Source organism: Hylobates moloch, unplaced genomic scaffold (assembly GCF_009828535.3).
Source record: "Hylobates moloch isolate HMO894 unplaced genomic scaffold, HMol_V3 SCAFFOLD_4, whole genome shotgun sequence".
NCBI lineage: Eukaryota > Metazoa > Chordata > Mammalia > Primates > Hylobatidae > Hylobates > Hylobates moloch.
The window spans coordinates 161,962,739-161,982,844 of NW_026652279.1; the positions used below are offsets into that span (position 1 = coordinate 161,962,739).

General features: G+C 37.6%; 1 protein-coding gene across 6 annotated transcripts in view; it reads right to left on the minus strand.

Annotated features, from left to right (window-relative positions):
• The window catches only part of NALCN (sodium leak channel, non-selective), a 358,797-nt gene that overhangs the window by 65,832 nt on the left and 272,859 nt on the right, over window positions 1-20,106 (minus strand). For all 6 annotated transcript variants that reach the window (XM_032151251.1, XM_032151250.1, XM_032151248.1 and 3 more), the window contains one exon: window positions 4,999-5,072. In XM_032151251.1, the coding sequence (XP_032007142.1) occupies window positions 4,999-5,072 (74 nt within the window). The remainder of the gene's footprint in view (window positions 1-4,998; window positions 5,073-20,106) is intronic.

Here is a 20,106-nt window from a genome sequence, read left to right on the forward strand (position 1 = left end):
CTCATCAAAGAGTTCCCAGATATATCAAAAAATTCATTTATATTTCTCAAAACATCAATTAATTTTAACAAGTGCAAGAACATGAATTAAAGATGATGATACATAGAAATGGATGATTCCACCTGTGAGTTACATACCTCAGGCTCTAGGGCCCTTCCTCTCTGAAAGACTTCTTCATCTGGGGGCTGGAATTTCCTGTTCATAGTAATGTATATAACATACTTTCTGCTAGAATAATGCGGATCCTGTTTCAAATGGAAGATGGATATTTGGAAATGTGGGTCCCCCCTGAGAACTAAGACCCCTGGCAGCTCTCCAGCTTAATTTCCAGGGCTGATTGCTGAGCCTCTGCATCAATATGACTTGACTTGTCCAGGAAGGTAAAGCTGTTAACCAGTCAGCAGCTTCACTGTTGATTTCAGGCACTTCCCACAAATTCATTTATCTGAACTATAGACTGCTGGGTCAACGCCTTTCTCCAGACAGTAGGTCACTCAACTGGTCAAGCTAGTCACCTACAAATAATTGGTATTCATTAGGATTTTTTTCAAGACTCTACCCAATGGGATCAATCCCAAACTTAAAAAAAAAAAAAAAACCACTATAAAAATCAGTTGTATTTGTTTGTTAAAGGTAATACATGTGTCTGGTTAAAAATCTAAAAGGCACAAAAGAAAAAATAAATTTCATGTGTGAAGAGGACAACATAAAGTCACCATTTATTTTTCTTCTCTTAGATCACCCACGTCAAGAAAGAGAATGAAAACAGAAGGGCAAACTCGCTGTAAAGAATGGATTACTCAAATGTTGAACCAAAGCCGGGGGAAAGAACATGGAAAGCAGTGGAGAGGCACCAGGCAGGTCACTTTCTCTTTCTGGTCCTCAAACACAGCACTGCTGTCTTCAGAACAATAACTATTACTTGTCCATACCAAGTATCTTCAACACTCCTCAACTCATATCAAGAATTCTGCCCAATCTCAAACAGACCTCCATCCTACAAACACTGAAACCCAAACCCAAAACCTTACATATATCCACCTCTCACTTATCCCTTCTGAGATATTATGAAAACAAAGTGGCAGTTTCCCTTACTGGAATAAGTATTACATTTCACTTTGCTTGGTCAATAGATTATTCAGACAAATTTTATAAGGTAGATAAGAAAACTGAGGGTCAGATTAGTGAGTTGTTCAGTGTTACAGAGAAGCAGAGCCTGATTCCAGCCAGGGGGGATTTAACACCAAGTCCAGTATCCTACATTAGATCTTCAGGGGCCCTGAAGATCGCCTCCTCCTAGCTCCCATGGAATAGACAAGAGAGCTGAGAATTGAAATTAATTGCCTGTTTACACAGCCAGGCCTCCAGAAACCTTAAGCCCAGGAGTTGCTTTATTTTTTCCCAAATACTTGTTATTTTTTGGAAAGTTATCTCAAGACGCTAATATTTCATAAAAGCTTCCTCTTCTTATATCACTCTGGATGTAAGGTTTTTGTGGTTTATCTCTATCTGCACACAAATTAGGACAAATGCCAACCTGTGATGTTTGCCGGAATGATCCAGCTCAGGTCTCTTTTTCAAGCCTCCCTATACTGCTGTTACTTACTGGCGAGGAACCTCTTTGATAAGACTGAAGACAATAATTCTATGAAAATAAAAACACCTAGAAAGTTAAGAGAGATAGAACACTAAAACGGCAGTCTCTTCCAGACTTCTTTTATTTATATCAAGGTAGACCCATCTATTAAAAAATGGAATCTGCATCCTCTTTGTCTTAAAAGCCCTTTCATTTCTTAAAAGCCTTCTTTCAAAATGCAAATGGTCCTGGGAGACCCCACTGCTACGTTATCCAGGAACCTTGGCAGAGTTTAATCCACAGCAAGGTTAGAGCCTAGGAGAGCGGAGTCTCTAGAGGCAGTAAAAAGACACTGAAAAAGTGGTGGAGAGCTTTTTCTCCTTCCCAATTTTGTGGAAGGTTATTTGAATCAATTGTCCTAAGGTTACTGCAAATATTTTTCTTTTTTTTTTTTTTTAAAAATGCTTTTTTCCCCCCTCTTCTTTTTCCTTTTAGCTGTTATTGTTCCTTGAAAAACAGTATAAAACAATACAAATACTCATTGACATGGACCCAATCTATTCTTGACTTTTTAACTGTTGGATCACATTATAATGCAGGTAGGGTATCATTGCCATTACTATTACTACAATTAGTGGTGAAAAGATAAGTATTCCCAAAATAGCAGTTCGATTTTTTGCACTTGCCCTTAATTCACGCAGAAACTAGCATAGAAGCAATGAAGAAAGCATTCGCACAGAAGAAAAAGCAAAATGGCTTTCTAAGATCAAATTTGTATTTTAAAAAATTCTAAGGTTTTTTTTTATTTTTTCAAGTTATGGCTTTTTATTTCCTGAGTTTCACAAGGTGATATAGCTCCCGTAGTTTTAAGGTGCTGCCTCTCATTTTGTAGCATGCTAGGCTGTAGTAAAATATTATTGGCTGGGGGTATCCCCTAAACTACACCATTGTTAGGCAAGTTAGAGGAGTCTGTATTCCCCGATAGTCTTAAAAATATTGCTCATGTACATTATATAATTGAAAAAACAAAAACACTTCTATATATTTAAAAATCAGCAACTATATTCCTCTTGCGCCATGTTAAATAGAAGAATGTAATTTCCAGCATTATTGTGTTTCTGCTTGAAAATAATTTTGAGAAAATATTGGAGACTCTTAGCCATCCAATCTATTCAATTTTATGACATCAGGCACTTATTAAATCAGTTTTCATTGTTGAACCAATCAGCTGAATCTGTCAGAAAAAGTCTGGCTTTATTTTTCAGTACAAATAACATGTAACCACATGCCCTTGTGACAATCATGTTATTTCTAAGGCCTAACTCTAAGGTGGATAGCTTTGGGAAGAAAGTTATCCATAAAACTGTCACCTGGATAAATAATAAGGCACGGCCCCATGGGACCCTCTTTTTGGAGAAATCCAGGTGGGAACAGTCCTTTTGCTTGGCAACCCAGAGGATTTTACATGCCAGATTAATACACACCATAGTTTCTGGATGAGTGAGAGTTTCACCTTTCTTTTGTAAACTGAGAGAGGGGTAAATGAGGACAGGAGGGAGAAAAAGGTAAAGTCATAGATCAGTTTTAAGAAAGAGTTCCTAGGGAAGTGAGGTCTGGAAATCTCTTCCTTGCAAGTATCTGTTTCTGCATCTGCCTCGGAAAGTCTCTGGGAACCCATTGACACAGAGGGCCCATGCACACTGCAAGGCAGTGGCTCTGGACGGGTGAGTAAGGTCCCTGTAGCTCCTGACTTGGCAGGCAGATTCTCAATGCAGACGGAGAATGATGACGTCCTTGTAGGTAGTTTCTGGCTTGAGGGTGAATTTCTCTTTTTAGTGAGTGGATCAGCATTGCTGTAGGACCCTACCGTGAACTTGTCTGATGTAGGTGCAGCTGGAATCATGATCCTGATGTAACATGTGTGGTTCAAGGCCAGCCTCACTGCATGATCTGATGGTAATACCAGGATGGGGTTACCAGCCAGTCAGGAGCAAGCCTAAGTTGGGACGCAGGTTGTCTATTTCGATGACACCTTGTCTGTTTATCTCATCACATTTGGTGGTGATAATATACAAGCCCCAGAAATGCTTGTTTTCATCTTATGACAGCTACTCCAACACATACTTAACTCTGTGCATGAATGTCAGCCAATATAGAGAGAAATACTGTCTTGATTAGTTAGGAATTTTTTTTTGCACACAAATTTTAGGTAGTATTATAAAGTAAGAATAGTTTTAAAGATCATATATACTAAGCTTTATTTCCTCACACAGTCTTCCAAGTTATAGTAATATGCATTCTGGAGAGAATGCTTTAATGTCTATTCCTAGTAATAAATCTAGTAGAAGGGAGCTAGAACTCCTTATCACTCACCGCAGGTTTGCAGGGGGCTTCCTGGCATGAATCTGTCCACTCGCCTTGCGAGCGATCCTACCTCCAGCTCCCAATCTTGAGTTGTGTCATCTACATATGTCTATGTAATATACGTACCAATAAATGATATTCCAAATGCTTATGTGTTTTTATACTCATCATGTTACTCCATAATATAACATATAGTCTTATAAAATACTCAAGCGGGTTGCTTAATTTTCCTCATTGATATTTCATTTCAGGGCATCTTCTAGAAAGTAGCATTGAAAGCATATGTTTTCATAGGCATTCTAAGATTGGTATACTTTTTTTCTTTCCAGATTTTTAATAAATGTGTTCTTAAGGCCGGGCGTGGTGGCTCAAGCCTGTAATCCCAGCACTTTGGGAGGCCGAGGCGGGCGGATCACGAGGTCAGGAGATCAAGACCATTCTGGCTAACACGGTGAAACCCCTTCTCTACTAAAAATACAAAAAATTAGCCGGGCCTGTTGGTGGGCGCCTGTAGTCCCAGCTACTCAGGAGGCTAAGGCAGGAGAATGGCGTGAACCCAGGAGGCGGAGCTTGCAGTGAACCAAGATCCCGCCACTGGACTCCAGCCTGGGGGACAGAGCAAGACTCCATCTCAAAAAAAAAAAAAAAAAAAAAAAAACATGTGTTCTTAATAGTGTAATGAACTATAATGAAAAAGTTTACACTTTTACCATTTATCCTTTAGATTGTGATTTCTCCTTTACATATCACGAAACATATAAAACTGTTAAAAATAACAGTAAGTTATTTTCACCTTTTGGTCAATGTTTATACTTATCATTTATGTTTAAATACTTGTAAAGAAAGAAAGGCCTACTGAGCTATTAAATTTTTTTTTTTTTAGAAATGACATCAATATGTCTTTTACATTGTTTGTAAGTATATAGATACTCAAAGCTACTTTCTGGCAGAAAGTATATGCTGATGCTCGGAACATTCATTCATTTTTCAAAAAGCTGTTTTTTGATTAATATAATCCCACTTGTGTTTAAATATGTGTCAACATTAATTGGTGTTACCTTAAGATTTTAGTGACTGCGGTCTCCTTTTCCAGAAGGTTCCTTGCCCTGATGCTGAAAACAGACTTGCGAAGCTGAAAATGATAACAGTATGACTTTAGTTTTGGAATGTTAAGAAATAATATACTGTCAAATCATTCAATAGATGACATTGTTAAAACACGAAACATGAATATCTTTCGCTGAAGCATCATCGTACGATTGACGATTCTTGTCTATTTTTACTTTTATTTGGGCAGCACCATGAACAAACTTGTGGGGCCCCACGTCCCAGCCACAGATGGTGCATTGGCTGTGCCTCACTCTGATAATGGCCTTCGTCTGAATAAAATTTTCAGTTTCCAAAGACTTTAACATTGACCCTCGTACTGGACTCCTCATTTGTCTTTGATTAGTGCAACGCTCTCTAATCCACATTATGTCTGCTGCAGGTTCTTGGCCTGTAACCTAACGCTAATCTGAACAATGAGTTTAGGAGTTGTTTTGCTTACAGGCATGGGGAATGAATGAAATGGGCATTCAAGATCTCTTCCTAGTTGGCAATGATGAAATTAATCCAGAGAAGAGAACTAAGGAGAAAACCATCCTGGATGCTGACTGTAAATTCAAAGATATACTCCCCAAGCTCACTTCTGTGTGGCTTGCTAGTTGCAGATGTTAGGTTGGTGGAAGGTGTATAAGGAGTTAAAGCAGGCAGAAGAAGGGCAAAAAGAAAACAGGGAAATGGGCCATTATGTTCTCATAATAATAAATAAATAACTAGATTCACAATAATAAATAACTAGAATAAATAATAAATAACTGGAAAGTGTAACTCCAGTAGTCAGACTGAAGATAGTAATTGAGACTTGTTCATTTTGATCAATAGATTAGATTTACTGAGCAGTTAGCATGATATTAGTGACCACAGGAGATTTAGGGTAAATAGAATTTGGAGTTCTTGGTTTCTAGAAGTGAATAGCCTAGATAGGAAGACAAGAGTAGGACACATGAGATCATCAGTGACAAGTACAGTGCAGTAGATGGCACAGTGCTAGATGGTATGTAGAGGAGAAAAAATGAGATCAGAGGGGCTGGAGCTCTCTGCAGTGGAACAGCAAGTCTGGACTAGTCAGCAAAGGCTTCATTGAAAAAGTGGAGGTTATACTGGGCCTTGAAGGAAGGCTAAGATTCCTGGAGGCAAAGGCGGCACTGGGTGAAGGACTGAAGTGGACATGTGTGCACAGGGCAAGTTAATTTGGTGCAAACTACCTGTATAAGTGCTGTGCTAGCCAGATCTTGAAACCAGGCAAGAAGCCCTACAGGGCATAATGTGTTTCAGACAAAGTTGAGGGGGGAAAGAAAACCCTCGGAAGACAGAAAACTCTGTATTCAGTAAAAATAGATCGCCTAGTTAGTTTCTTTTCAACAAGGGTTAGGTATGTTGAGGTACAAACTCACAGCACCCCATTCTACAAACAAAGCTATGAACAAATGCTATAATATCAGCCAGTGTGTCCATAAAGCCACAGTGGAGAAGAACCAGAGTAACAAACAGGTCTTTTCAGTCACAAATGATAACCTAGATAACAGCAAAACTAGCAATTCACTTTTCATATTTTACAGCAGATACGTAATAAAGATCAGCGTCACTGAACATACTGGCAATTTCCCCCTCATGAGGAAAGGTGGTTCATTCATTTTTCTGCTCAAAAATGAAAAAACGGAATTGGTTTCATCATTCACTAGAACTCTTAGGAGAAAAATTAATGTGTGGACAAGGAGGCAAGAGTGGATACCATCTATTTGGAACTTCCATTTTCTTGGTAGCACATACATGCTATTTCCAATGATGAATCTTGAAACTTTCCTACTTCTCGCCTCCTGAAAGAGTTGACTTTTGGCATTTTTTTTTTTTTTTTTTTTAGATAGTCTTGCTCTGTCATCCAGGCTGGAGTACAGTGGCACGATCTCAGCTCACTGCAACTTCTGCCTCCTGGGTTCAAGCGATTCTCCTGCCTCAGCCACCCGAGTAGCTGGGACAACAGGTGCCCGCCACCACACCCGACTGATTTTTGTATTTTTAGTAGATATGTGGTTTCACCATATTGGCCAGGCTGGTCTTGAACTCCTGACCTTGTGATCCACCCGCCTCAGCCTCCCAAAGTGCTGAGATTACAGGTGTGAGCCACCATGCCCAGCCAAAATTTGACTTTTGGCATGGATTTAACCTCTCTGAGTTGACAGCTCAGCTCCTAAGGAAAGCTGCTTGGAGCTGCTTTTGGAGATGGAAGACTCAGCCGGTGGCCCCATCATTGTGGAGCATCTGCTCTTTAGACACCTAAGAACACACATAGTCCTGAGAAAGACCCAGGCACAGAGGCCCTGTGACAGTAAGTTTTAGGAGAGGACTCCAGATTCCACAACTCTTATTTCATCTTGAAAGGACAGTGACGTGTGTTAGTTGTCTTTCCCTCAGTGGAAGATGAGAGTCTGAATCCAATCACTTATCTACTGCCCCCGCAATTTCACGTTAGGAAAAACCTTTGGGATAATATCTGGTACACTATTGCCTAAATGATTTCTGCCCTGCACAAGATTGCTAAAAGGCTACTGAATGGCCTTTGCCCTGAATTTGAACTAAGACAAAATATAGCATTAATTCATACAAGGGAGTACTTGAGAACTGTTTTTATAACTAACGCTAGAAGTAGCAGGAGACTAAATATTATCATAGAAAAACGTCAGATTTAGCTTTGGGATATTCTTTTGTTTTGTTTTGTTTTTTGAAACAGAGTCTCACTCTGTTGCCCAGGTTGGAGGGCAGTGGCGTGATCCCAGCTCACTGCAACCTCCGCCCCCTGGGTTCAAGCAATACTCCTGCCTCAGCCTCCTTAGTAGCTGGGATTACAGGCATGCACTACCACACCGGCTAATTTTTGTATTTTTAGTAGAGACGAGGTTTCACCATGTTGGCCAAGCTGGCCTTGAACTCCTGACCTCAAGTGATCCACCGACCTCGGCCTCCCAAAGTGCTGCGATTACAGGTGTGAGCCTCTACACCCAGCCTTTGGGATGTTCTTAAAAGAAAGAAAGGACTCACGCACACACATATATATGTCTTCTTTCATCTATTATATATATATATATATATATATATATATATATGATATTATATTTGATGTCCTAGATATGTATTTAGATCGTTATATACTTTCTTTTTTCTACTAAATAAAGAAGGCCTATAGTGATTATCTAGTTATTCCCTTCTTTTTTCTTGCTTCTATAGTAAAGCTCTGCGAATTTATTTTTGGCAAAGGGCATTCCTAGACTGTGCTAATCACGAAGAACTCAGAGCTACGCTGCTCTGCAGTGCCCTCTTCTGGCTCTAAGAGATATTGACAATCACCTGAAATAATTAGCAAAACAAAGAATACAGAGATCCATTTCATGGTAAGTAATTTCAGATCTAAAATTGTAAATTATAGCTATGAAAGGAGCCAGTAATTGCTCATTCTGGATCTAAACATATCAGAGATGTGGGAATAAAAAGGAAGGGGATGAATGATGGAATTACAAAGAGTTTACTTTGAAAAAAGTCAAAGATGGATTGAAAAAGATTTTCTTTGGTTTTGTTTGTAAACTGAAAACATCCAACTGCCTCAGATAACAATTCTTTGACAGAATTAACAACTCAAAACAAGTAAATTAAATTTAAATTATCAACAATATAGAGATATTTTAAGTCTTGAACTTCTAAGTTAAAACATGTTTCCAGAATTATATACTTTAACACATAATTCAAAAGCTTCAAATCAATTTTCATAGAGTTATTTGTGATTGAATAATTTGGACCTGAAAGACATTCCAATGTATGAATCTTGCTGATTTTTTGACAATGTCTTCTAATTAATCTACGTGTTACCCTTTTTTCCCATTAAAATAGAGAAACCTGGGCCATTGACCTACAGTTTTTGAGAGTCTGGATTTTTTTTTTTTTTTTTTTGACAAGGTCTCGTTCTGTCACCCAGGCTGGAGTGCATGCAGTGGAATTATCATGACTCACTGCAGTCTTGACCTCCTGGGCTCAAGCGATCCTCCTGTCTCAGCCTTCTGAGTAGCTGGGACTACAGGCGTGTGCCATCACATATAGCTAAGTAACATTTTTTTTTTTTTTTTTTTTTTAAAGAGATGGGGTTTCTTCATGTTGCACAGGCTGGTCTTGAAATGCCTGGGCTCAAGTGATCCTTCTGCTGTGGCCTCCCAATATGCTGGGATTGTAGGAGTAAGCCACTACACCCAGCCAAGAGAGAGTCTGGATTTTGCTGAAAGCACATTCTTGGTACAGTTCAACACGTTCTTCTGTCTTCTATTTTCTGAAAATTGGCAGCTGGATCCAGAGGTTTCATCATACAGACTCTGGTTTCATCCCTTTGGCAAGGTCATAGGTGGTGTCAGATTCTTCTATCAAAAGGAACAGAGTGTGTGTTCTTTTTGTGATGTTACGGGTCTTGATATTCATTTCTTAGATCCAGTGACTTCATTCAGTTTGCAAAATTGTCATTTCTTTTTCATTTATTAGTTGGGATAGTTTTATAATCAGGTGCTTTCCCTCTTGTATTATTTGGTTACCCAGTAGCAAAATTGGTATGGAAAAGCCAAGATAAATGCTTGATTATCAACTTTTACTTATTAATTTTATATGGTTAATTGATTTTCTATCATCCTTTCAAGGCAACCAATTACTATTTCTAAAATGTCATTATGAACTCAAGATTTAAACATATTTGATGTTTAATGGATTTCAGTCCATGTCAATTACCATTCTTACTGTAAGTCAAATTATCTCTACTGTGCTCATTGGGAGTTTTTCAAGTTGGTCACTCCGTAGGTTCTTTTTATATGATGACCCTCGTAGTCTTTGACAAAGCTTCCTTGTTCCTAGTATGACAAGATGCTCCAAGGTCATCTTGCACACTTCCTATTCAAAATCAACCATCTTCTTCAAGAAGCCCTGGTTTACTTATTGGAAAATTGGAAAATGGTGTTTCAAGAACATACCTAGAGTCCACAGATGCTCACTGCTATGGAGTTGGTCACTGTTTCAAAGATTTTGCCTGGGTTTATTCCGATGTTTTCAATTTAAATTAGGACCCAGGATTTTTTTTTTTTTTAGTTATACTTTAAGTTCTGGGGTACATGTGCAGAACATGCAGGTTTGTTACATAGGTATACATGTCCCACGGTGGTTTGCTGCACCCATCAACCCGTCGTCTACATTAGGTATTTCTCCTAATGCTCTCCCTCCCCTTGCCCCCCACCCCGATAGGCCCTGGTGTGTGATGTTCCCCTCCCTGTGCCCATATGTTCTCATTGTTCAACTCCTACTTATGACTGAGAACATGTGGTGTTTGGTTTTCTGTTCCTGTGTTAGTTTGCTGAGAATGATGGGTTCCAGCTTCATCCATGTCCCTGCAAAGGACATGAGCTCATTCTTTTTTATGACTGCATAGTATTCCATAGTGTATACGTGCCACGTTTTCTTTAGGATTTTTATTTTTACCTAAGCTTTTCTATATGATATCTATATCTCCTTTTTTCTCCACAAAGAGCACTCTTGATTATCAAGAGCACCAGGGATGCCAGAATGAGACTGTCTCATAGTGACTCAGTTTTATTTCACATTTCATAGACAATAGTCTCAGAATAAAAATACACAACCAAGAAAACTACTGAATATCTTAAGGGTTTGCATATCTTCTTCCCATTCACCTCCTCATTTGTATATCTGTACTCTATCCATATTCGAACAAATAATTATTACATATTTTACTCTTCATGTTGTCCTTATGTAATTAGTCCTTACATATGAATGTGAATTTTTATGCCAAACGGTTTAAGAGTCCCTTTTGGAGTTCATTTAGGTTATCTGAGGCCTGTTTTTTAGTAGATTACAGGTTCATTGAAACAAGATTACTTGTATCTTACATTACTCATATTCTCAGATCTTGAAAGCAGTTTCCCTGACCTTGAAAGTCAGTTTTCAGGATGGAAAAAAATTTGGCTCAGATATTCTTGGCCTGGGCATCCTATATATGTTACTCTATTTTCTTCTGACATAAAGCATTGCTGCTGAAAAATCTGATGATAATCTAACGTTCTTTCCTTTATAAATCACTTGTTCTTATTTGGGCTAGATACCATTTTTTTTTTTTAATTTAAAGACCTGTCATTTGTCTGTTGTATGTATTGTTTTTAACCATTCACTCCAATATTTTTAGGTGTGTGCTGTCAATATATAGTTTCAAATCTTTTTATGTTTCAGAAAAGTTTAGTACGTTTTATTCTCTTGCTGTAGTTTTTCTTCCTTAGGGACACCTATAATGCAGATACTGGACTTTTGACTTTCTTCAATTTGTCATTTTTCTTGCAAATCATTTTCATCTCTTTCTTCATTTCTCTTTGATTTTAAAAAATTTCTTCTTCTTCATTTTCTATTTCTCACTTTTGAATCATCTGTGGTCTCTTAATGTTCCTTCTCGTTTAGTTTTCATTGCTTTAATTTATAACTTTCTCAGTTCTGAACCTCATTTCTGAGTTTTTCTAACCTTTATTTATGTTGCTATTTCACCCTTATGTAATTTTTAACGTCTTTTAACTAATTTTTCAATAGTATGCTACAGTTTGAGCTGGTTAGAGCACGTTTTTATGGGTTGCTTTCCTTGTCTACGGGGACAGTATTCTGCTCACTGTTTTTTTGCTTATAATAACGTTGGCGCTTACTCATTTTTGAGTTTGGCTTTGATAATTTTCTCTTACTCATTTTTATACAAAATTAGTTTTCCCAAACAGTTTAATATTTCTCTTCTAACTTCAGAGTTTCCTCTTCTGTTGTTTTAATATAGTGATCAAATATGGTAGCATTCTTTCTGGAATTTCCAAGCTCTGTTTCCCAATCGTCCTCCCCCTGCAAAATTTGTCTGGATCTGCTTTTATCCTTATCACTCTTGTCCCTGGCCTGTTCAATTTTGATTCCACTCCTGGATTTTTTATTTCAGAATGGAGCTAAGAAGATGTTCTACCATTCCATGAACACTGGATGCTCTGAAATTAAGCTTGGTTTCCTCCCACAGACACTAATATCATGCAGATCATGTGGCTATTTGTTTGTCAACACTTGCTTTTATTTAGGGTTTGTGGATTACCGAGTTTTATGGTAAATATTAACTACGGATCTGGGGTTTTGATATCTTGGTATCCTTTCTGTTTTCATGTGGGAATTCAAGATTAAAAAACGATACCAATGCCTCTGTCATCTTTATAGAAGAAGGCGCCTTAAATTTTTCTTGTTGAATTTTGAAGTAGATTTATCAATTTTATCACTGTTTCCAAAGAACAAAATTTCAATTTTGTTGATATTATTTATCACTTCTTTTCCCCGCATTTGATTAATAACTGCTTTTCTCTTTATTATTTCTTTCTGCTATCTTAGTGTTTCCTTGGTTGATAATTTTTCCAAATTCTTGAAATGAATGCTTGGAAGATTAATTTAAGCCTTTATTTCTTTACTAGATATTCATTCAGGGCTAATTTTTTCCTCTAAAAATGCCAATAGCTACTTCCTACAAGTTTGATGCATCTTTTGTTCACTGTTTTTTTAATTGTAGATATTTTCTTATTTTCATTGGTGCTTCTTCTTTGCTTATTTGAAAGTAGTTTTACATTTCTGAATGTGTACGTTTTTTTGTGGCTATTTTCTTGTTATTAGGTTTCTGATTTTGTTACATTTTGGTCAAATAATATCTTCTCTAGGACATTGATGTGTATATGTTTAGAAGTCTTTCTGGTAAATGGTTACATTTAAAATCATACATGTGTTCTCGAATTAGAATGTTATTCTCTAGTCATTGAATGAAGAATTTTATAGATGCCCATTGCACATTTAAAAATGTACATTTTAAAACTTCTACATCTGTATTTCTGTACTGAGGTGATATATACATATTTTAAACTTAATCTTCAAACTAATCCTCATAGGTAGGTAAGGTATTATTATCTCTTTTTTCCAGATTAAAGATCTAAGGCTCATAAAAATCAAGTTGTCTAAGTTCACTCAGATAATAAATTGCAAAATTATTACTAGAACTCTGGATCATGCATCTTCAGTGTTCGAATCTTTTCACTGCATTATGTCTATGTAAAATGTCACTAGGCTTAGTATAAAAAAACATTTTCTAAACTAAACTATATCATAAAAAAATATTATCTGCTTGACTTGAAATATTTGGTTTACATATATTATAAACTCTTGCTATTCTCACATCCTAATGCAAAATTGAAACTAACCAACTTTTTGTTTGTTCTACATATGCATAATTGATTTTCAGAATAATGACTCTGAAGCACTGAAAGAGATCAATACATTTCCTAACTCATTAAAGCTAGTATGATCATAGTTTTTATATTTTATACTTACTGATTCCTTAAAATCTGGGATCCATCAAAACTCTCAATCAACCAAAATATTAATTTGATTAATTCGATCACCCAGAAGTAACCACAGACCTATCTTGAATATAGATTCCTTTAGGATGCGGCAATGCTTAGACCTAAAGAACCATAGCTTGACCCTAGAAACCACCTTCAGAATGAAGCCAACTATATTTATTTGACAAAGCACACCTCAAGCATTATAAATATTCAATAGCTTTTTTTGATTTACAATGTTAACAATACATTTCTGTTTCTAACTGGGAAAAAGTTTGAGTGGCTCCATTTTTCTTTTCTCATTTTAAAAATATTAACAGGTTAATAATAAATGGGAAAGTGGTTATAAAAACATATGACTGTAAGACACAAAACCATGGTCCAATGAATATGGCTTGATGAATGTCATTTCTGCTGGAAAGGTGTAGTGTAATTATTATAATGAGCCACTTTATAAGTCTCCCAAATAAAATATAGTAATTGGGAATAAGCAATTACTTAAAATTGCATGGGTTGAAGGTGGTATCTCATTTGACTGTATTTGAATTTTCATGCACCCATGAATTCAAAATTAATCCCAAAGTGCATACGACAGATCACATGTGGCAAGATGTTTCTATAAAATAAACTTTCTCTGGAATTGACATTATGCTTAGAAAGAAAATTTTAAAAGGTGATTAATGTGAGCATCAGCAAGATTAAAATGTTGATTATGGATGTATATAAAGGTGAATACCATTATAATATCATGTTATGAAGCTTTGAACAGTATCTTAAAATGTGAATTTTGTGAAAAGAGAATTTTAGATGATGGGTCAAGATTTCTTATCGTAGGCTGGGTGCAGTGGCTCATGCCTGTAATCCCAGCACTTTGGGAGGCCGAGGAGGGTGGATCATGAGGTCAGGAGATCGAGACCATCCTGGCTAACATGGTGAAACCCTGTCTCTACTAAAAAATAGAAAAAATAAGCCGGGCATGGTGGCGGGCACCTGTAGTCGCAGCTGATCGGGAGGCTGAGGCAGGAGAATGGTGTGAACCTGGGAGGCAGAGCTTGCAGTGAGCCGAGATCATGCCACTGCACTCCAGCCTGGGCCACAGAGCGAGACTCTGTCTCAAAAAAAAAAAAAAAAAAAAAAGATTTCTTATTGTAAGTTATTTCAATATCATGTGTTCTGAACCCTGTAAAAACACTATGTGTAGGAGTTAAAATATTCATATAAACATGCATGTGCACATGTGTGCATGCCACACATACACCAAATCTTCACTCTTCCTTTGGACTCCAAGGCACCCAGCACAAGTTGATCCCTGCCCTGTGTGAAACATCTTTTTATCATTCTGTGAATTCCAACCGATTGTAAACTCCTTAGGATATGTATAATGTATTCTTTGTTTATTACATTTTCTTTCATTGTCTAGCAGTGTGCATTGTTGGTGCTTGAAATATATTCGAAAATTGAATTAATTTCATAATATTCAAGTATTACTTTCAGTTTTTGCTCCTTTTTCTGTCTTATATATTTTAATGTAGTTAGTCCTCGAAAATAAGAAATATGAATGAGGTAAAAATTACAAAGAGGGACTGCTTATTTTGAAATGAATCAACTAACTTGATATATAGGAACATCTTGTAATATTAGAAACTAAACAATTTAAAACTTAATTGATCTGATTTTTTTTGCACTTGAATTTTATGACAATGCTTTGGCCACTAACACAGTAGCCTGGGGTCACTGTGGTCAAATCTCTAACATCTTACACATCAAATAATGAAACTGTGCAAATATCGAGGGAAAAGCAACATCTTCGATTACTGAAACAAATTTAGATAGGTTTAATGTAGAGTACTTAATGATAAGAAACTATGAATATATGCTAGGTAGATTTTAATTACAAAACTAAAAGACAAAATGACTTTATGATTATATCTAATATAAACAGGAAGGCAAAGATTGGAAATCTGCAGAGACAAAAGAAGGTGAGTGGGCTTGTGATTCTAGAGTACATGTCAGATGCTTTTAACTTGTTTGTGAATTTAGAAATTCCACATTTTGTTTGTTTGTTTGTTTTGAGATGGAGTCTCGCTCTGTTGCCCAAGCTGGAGTGCAGTGGCACGATCTTGGCTCACTGCAACCTCTGCCCCCTGGGCTCAAGCAATTCTCATGCCTCAGCCTCCCGAGTAGCTGGGACTACAGGTGTGTGCCACCATGCTCAGCTAAGTTTTTGTATTTTAGTAGAGGTGGAGTTTCACCATGTTGCCCAGGATGGTCTTGAACTCCTGAACTCAGGTGATCCGCCAGCTTTGGCCTCCCAAAGTGCTGGGACTACAGGTATAGCGATTCCAAATTTAAAATCTGTGGCAACACAAGGAAGCAGGACTTGGACTGAACACCAACATCAGCAACAAATAAAACCCACGGAGACTAGCATGACACTTAATAGAAGAGAAAATTTATAAGTAAACTATACTCAGAAGAGGAAAAAGTTTAAAAAGAAGAGCAAAATGTAAATTTCCAAGACAGATTTAGCAGCAGCCTTAACTACTTGATACCTCTTTTTTACATGATATAGAAAATGCAATTAAAAATCTCTTACATTACCTATAAAAAATTCTTAATCCTAGACTGATCTACTTTTGACGCTCAATGAACCTTTACTAAGGAATACAAACAGCTGATACATAATTCCAACCTAAAAATGGTTACACAATTAAATATTCTGCAAAAATAATCACTAAGAGGGAATTCCTACTCTTATGTTAGTTGAAGATAGAAAGATGTGTTTGTTTACTCAGGGCCCAGTAAACTGTTTACATATAATGGTCCTTACAAATGATTGTTGGATGAAAGGGTGAGTGCTCACACACACAGATATTTTGTTTTTAGCTTGAGAATTTACTGCAAAGACCAGTAAGAAGAAAAAATGGTTTGATTTTATATTATGCATCTTTTTATTTCCTTTCCATTATGTGACTAAATTGGGAATCCATTATCTACTAAAGCATTTTTAAGCTAGAGAGAAGTGTACAAAGTTTTCATATTTGACATGATGAACACCAATTCTTCCTTTTGATATACAACTCATGGTTATATGGTAGCATCATGTCATCTGTCACTCGTTTTCTGGAGATACATCTTGAATAGTACTGCAGAGATGCTAAGCCATTATTTAAAAAGAATTCTTTCAAAAGAGCAAAAGCCCTAAAGATGAAAACAGGCTGTTCTCTCTCTCTCTCTCTCTCTCTCTCTCTCTCTCTCGTGAACAAACATTCATTCATCCTGGAAATTATAGATCAGACTGAGTAACTTGTTATGTGAGGAGTTACGAGAACAAACTATCAAGCACTCTATAATCATATAGAACATTATAAAATGCTGTATGGCAATCAACAAAACAGAAGAGTAATCTTTCCAGAATGACTTAACTTACTTCCTCAGATTCGAAGACACTGTGTAGACAATGGGGATAGCAACTAAAATATCAACAAAAATCAAACTCTAAAAAAAAAATCAGGCTCACGTACCATAAGGAAATTGATCAGTAATTAATATACTGCACTCAACTAGACTGTTACATCTGAAGGTTAAATTTATGTGAAAGTCTTTTGTCCTAATTGATGAATAGAAGTCTGTTTGCTGAGTCTGACTTCATGGTACGGTTTAAAAACAGTAACCTTTCTTGTCTGGTTTGAGAGGTACAGAACATATGCTAGCCCGGGTGCAATGCTAGGTATTTAACATTATTACATTATTTGATTCTCACAACAAACCTTGAAAATGAGAATTATCTCTACTTTACTGATGAGGGTTGGAACCTGCACCACCTAATCACTCTTCTACCCAGTTTCTCTCAAACAGTTACATCAAGCAGCTGATGCTTTACATACCTTTGCATATATGTCCCTCTCTGCCTGGGGTGCTTTCTTCCTTTATCAATCAATCACGCTTCTTCTGTAAGGGGAACTTAGGGGGTTCTCTCTCATGGTTCCGGTAATACTTTTTACCTTCATGCAGGTATGTGCATTTCCTCCCATTGGACTATGAGCTCCTAAAGGGTACAGTTGACATCTTGCTCACTGTTGAATTCCCACAGCCCAGAGAATGGCAGATGAATAATGGGTGCTCCATAAATGTTTGCTGAATGACTGAATGAATGTTGATAAGTTATAAAATAAAATGGATAAACAAAACATAGTCATTCCAATGATCATTTTCCTCTTTACTGTACATATAAGTTAGTTGTTCATTGTGAAGGCTTATTAAAGAACTATCATATGCTTCAGCAGAAAGGAGGCTGACAAGAGGGTGGGCAGATATTGTCCTAGTGTCAGAGAAATATTCACTGTTCATTATTATGTGGGCTCTGATTCTATGCTGGGAAGTACAGGGGCACGAGGTGGAGGTGCTGGGACAGCCCTCATCCTCCATGTGTCTCAGGCTAGCATGGCTCCAGGAGGTTCATTCGTGCTTCCCAGGCTCTTGCAAATTCTGATATAGGCAATGGTGCATCAGCCAAGGCAGCAGCACAGAACCGACGCCCTAGACTCAACCACAGGTGAGACCTTGACCTTGACTGGATGTCTCACTTCGGAGAACAGAGCGGGCTGGTTTTATTACAGGGTTACTGGAAAGTCAAGTTCAGATCTCACTTTACTAATCACTGCTCTGCTTAAGGAAACTAGAGTTTAATTTCAATAATATGGAGGAAAAATACAAGTAGAAATTGTTGCTGGATTTCTTTCTGCTTGGAAACTGGAAAAGCCCCTCTCAAGATCCTTGAATCAGGAAGAAAAGGAACCCCTCACAATTGCTCACAGGAACGGGAGGTAGCAGGATAAAGGGATGGGGGAAATGACCACTTGGGAAGGTCGTTTCTATGGAGTCTCAAAGGACAGGCAGGAAAACACTCCTTCCTGTCTTTTCCTTTTAGGATCTGGGTCAGCCCCAAGATTTTAAAGATTTTTGTTTGCTGGTTGTTTTCTGGGAGAAGGACAGGAATTTTAAACTGTATAATAAAGGTGATCCACCAGGGCTATTTTTAAAAACATGGTTTCTGCAAAGTGAGGTTGCCATGGGAATTACTCATCCCTGTTCAAAGCCAGGGTAATTACTGGGAGAAAATCTTGCCTAATGTGCTTTTGTGTTTTCTGCAATGCTTCATCAAACCCCTGCCCCCTTCTGGGGTTGCTGTCAGTTGTTGTTTTTTGCTCCCTTAACTTGCAGTCTCCAGGCACCTGGGGCTTCACTATTTTCCCTGGAAAGAGAAAGGTGATTCCCTCTAGCATAGCGAAGGCAGAAGTTTCTCCTGGTACAAGATAACTATTAAGAGAACAGTTTTATTTTATTGTTCCTTTGTTCATGTTACGAGAATCACCGATAAACCAGCCTCTCATGTCCTTTTTCTTTCATACCAGTCACTGAGGAAAAACAGCCTCAATTTGCACAATTTGCAGAGTGCTGGGTGGATTTTTTTTCATGTAGAGTGCAGAATCTTGCCTGCCACTTCACAGTGACTAGGATTTCCAAAGGCAATTGGGATTTTAACGGCAATTTCCAAGTGCTCGCTGAAAAATACTTTATAAGGGGAGTTAATGGTGGTAGGGTCTGTGATCGGGATTCTTGTTCTGTGTTTATGCGCTCTTGTTTTTAAGTGGCTTTCAAGTTTCTTAATAAAAATGAAAAAGGCTTGCCGTATTTATAATACAAATGCCAGAATGCTGTCTCCGCAATTTCTGCTTCCATTAAATCTTTATCACTGAAATCCTTTGAAGAGGGATTTTCTGCTTTAGATTTCCTTGGCCTAGGGGCACTCAACAAGGTTGACAAATCCTAAGGTCTTATGAAGAACACCAAGAACTGGGTGGGAACTATTGCTGAAAATGGTGGATCCTGAAAAGAATTAAGTCTACTTTTCTGACAACCTAGATCAAGTCAAAGCTTTAAGAAAGCGTGGATGGTAACAGAAGCAGTTGTCTTGCTGCTCCCCTAACAGGGTCCTCTGATGAAGAAAAAATATGTTTTTGACATTCCACTTTCCAAGTGGGAGCAATAATACATGCTGTATGGGATAAAACGTGTTATTCCAACTGTACGTGGGGAGGGTTTGCTTTGGGCGGGCGCACAGAGGGGTGGGCCACATCCTCTTTAGACTCCTCCTCAGCCCGGCACACACCTCTCAAGAATCTTTTTATTTTTGTCCTCACCAAATCAAACTACTGTGTTCAGGAAATGTGAGAAACAATCACATTTCCTTTTAGAGAGAAAATAAACTCATATTTCAATTTTGTGTTTCCAGTGGGGTAGTGTTACCAGTGATTTTTAAAAGCAAGTCATGGTTTTGTGACTTTGGCATAATGGATATCAGCTCTCTATCCTCTTCCTGGAGATAAGTGGTCACAAGACAGCCCAGACTTCTGGCTTACAATCTGCTTTGGAAACAAAACAAAACAAAGCAACTTGCTTTCTAGTCTACGCAAACTGCAATTTCAAACTGATTGGCTGAAGCCAAGGCACCATCTTCCCACTTGTTTATCCACTGACATATGACCTTCTGCTTCTATGCCCCATGCACAGTGTTGAGCGGATTATAACTGTGAAGAAGAGAGGTGATTAAGTTTAATTTAAAAAAAAATCAAAAAAGCC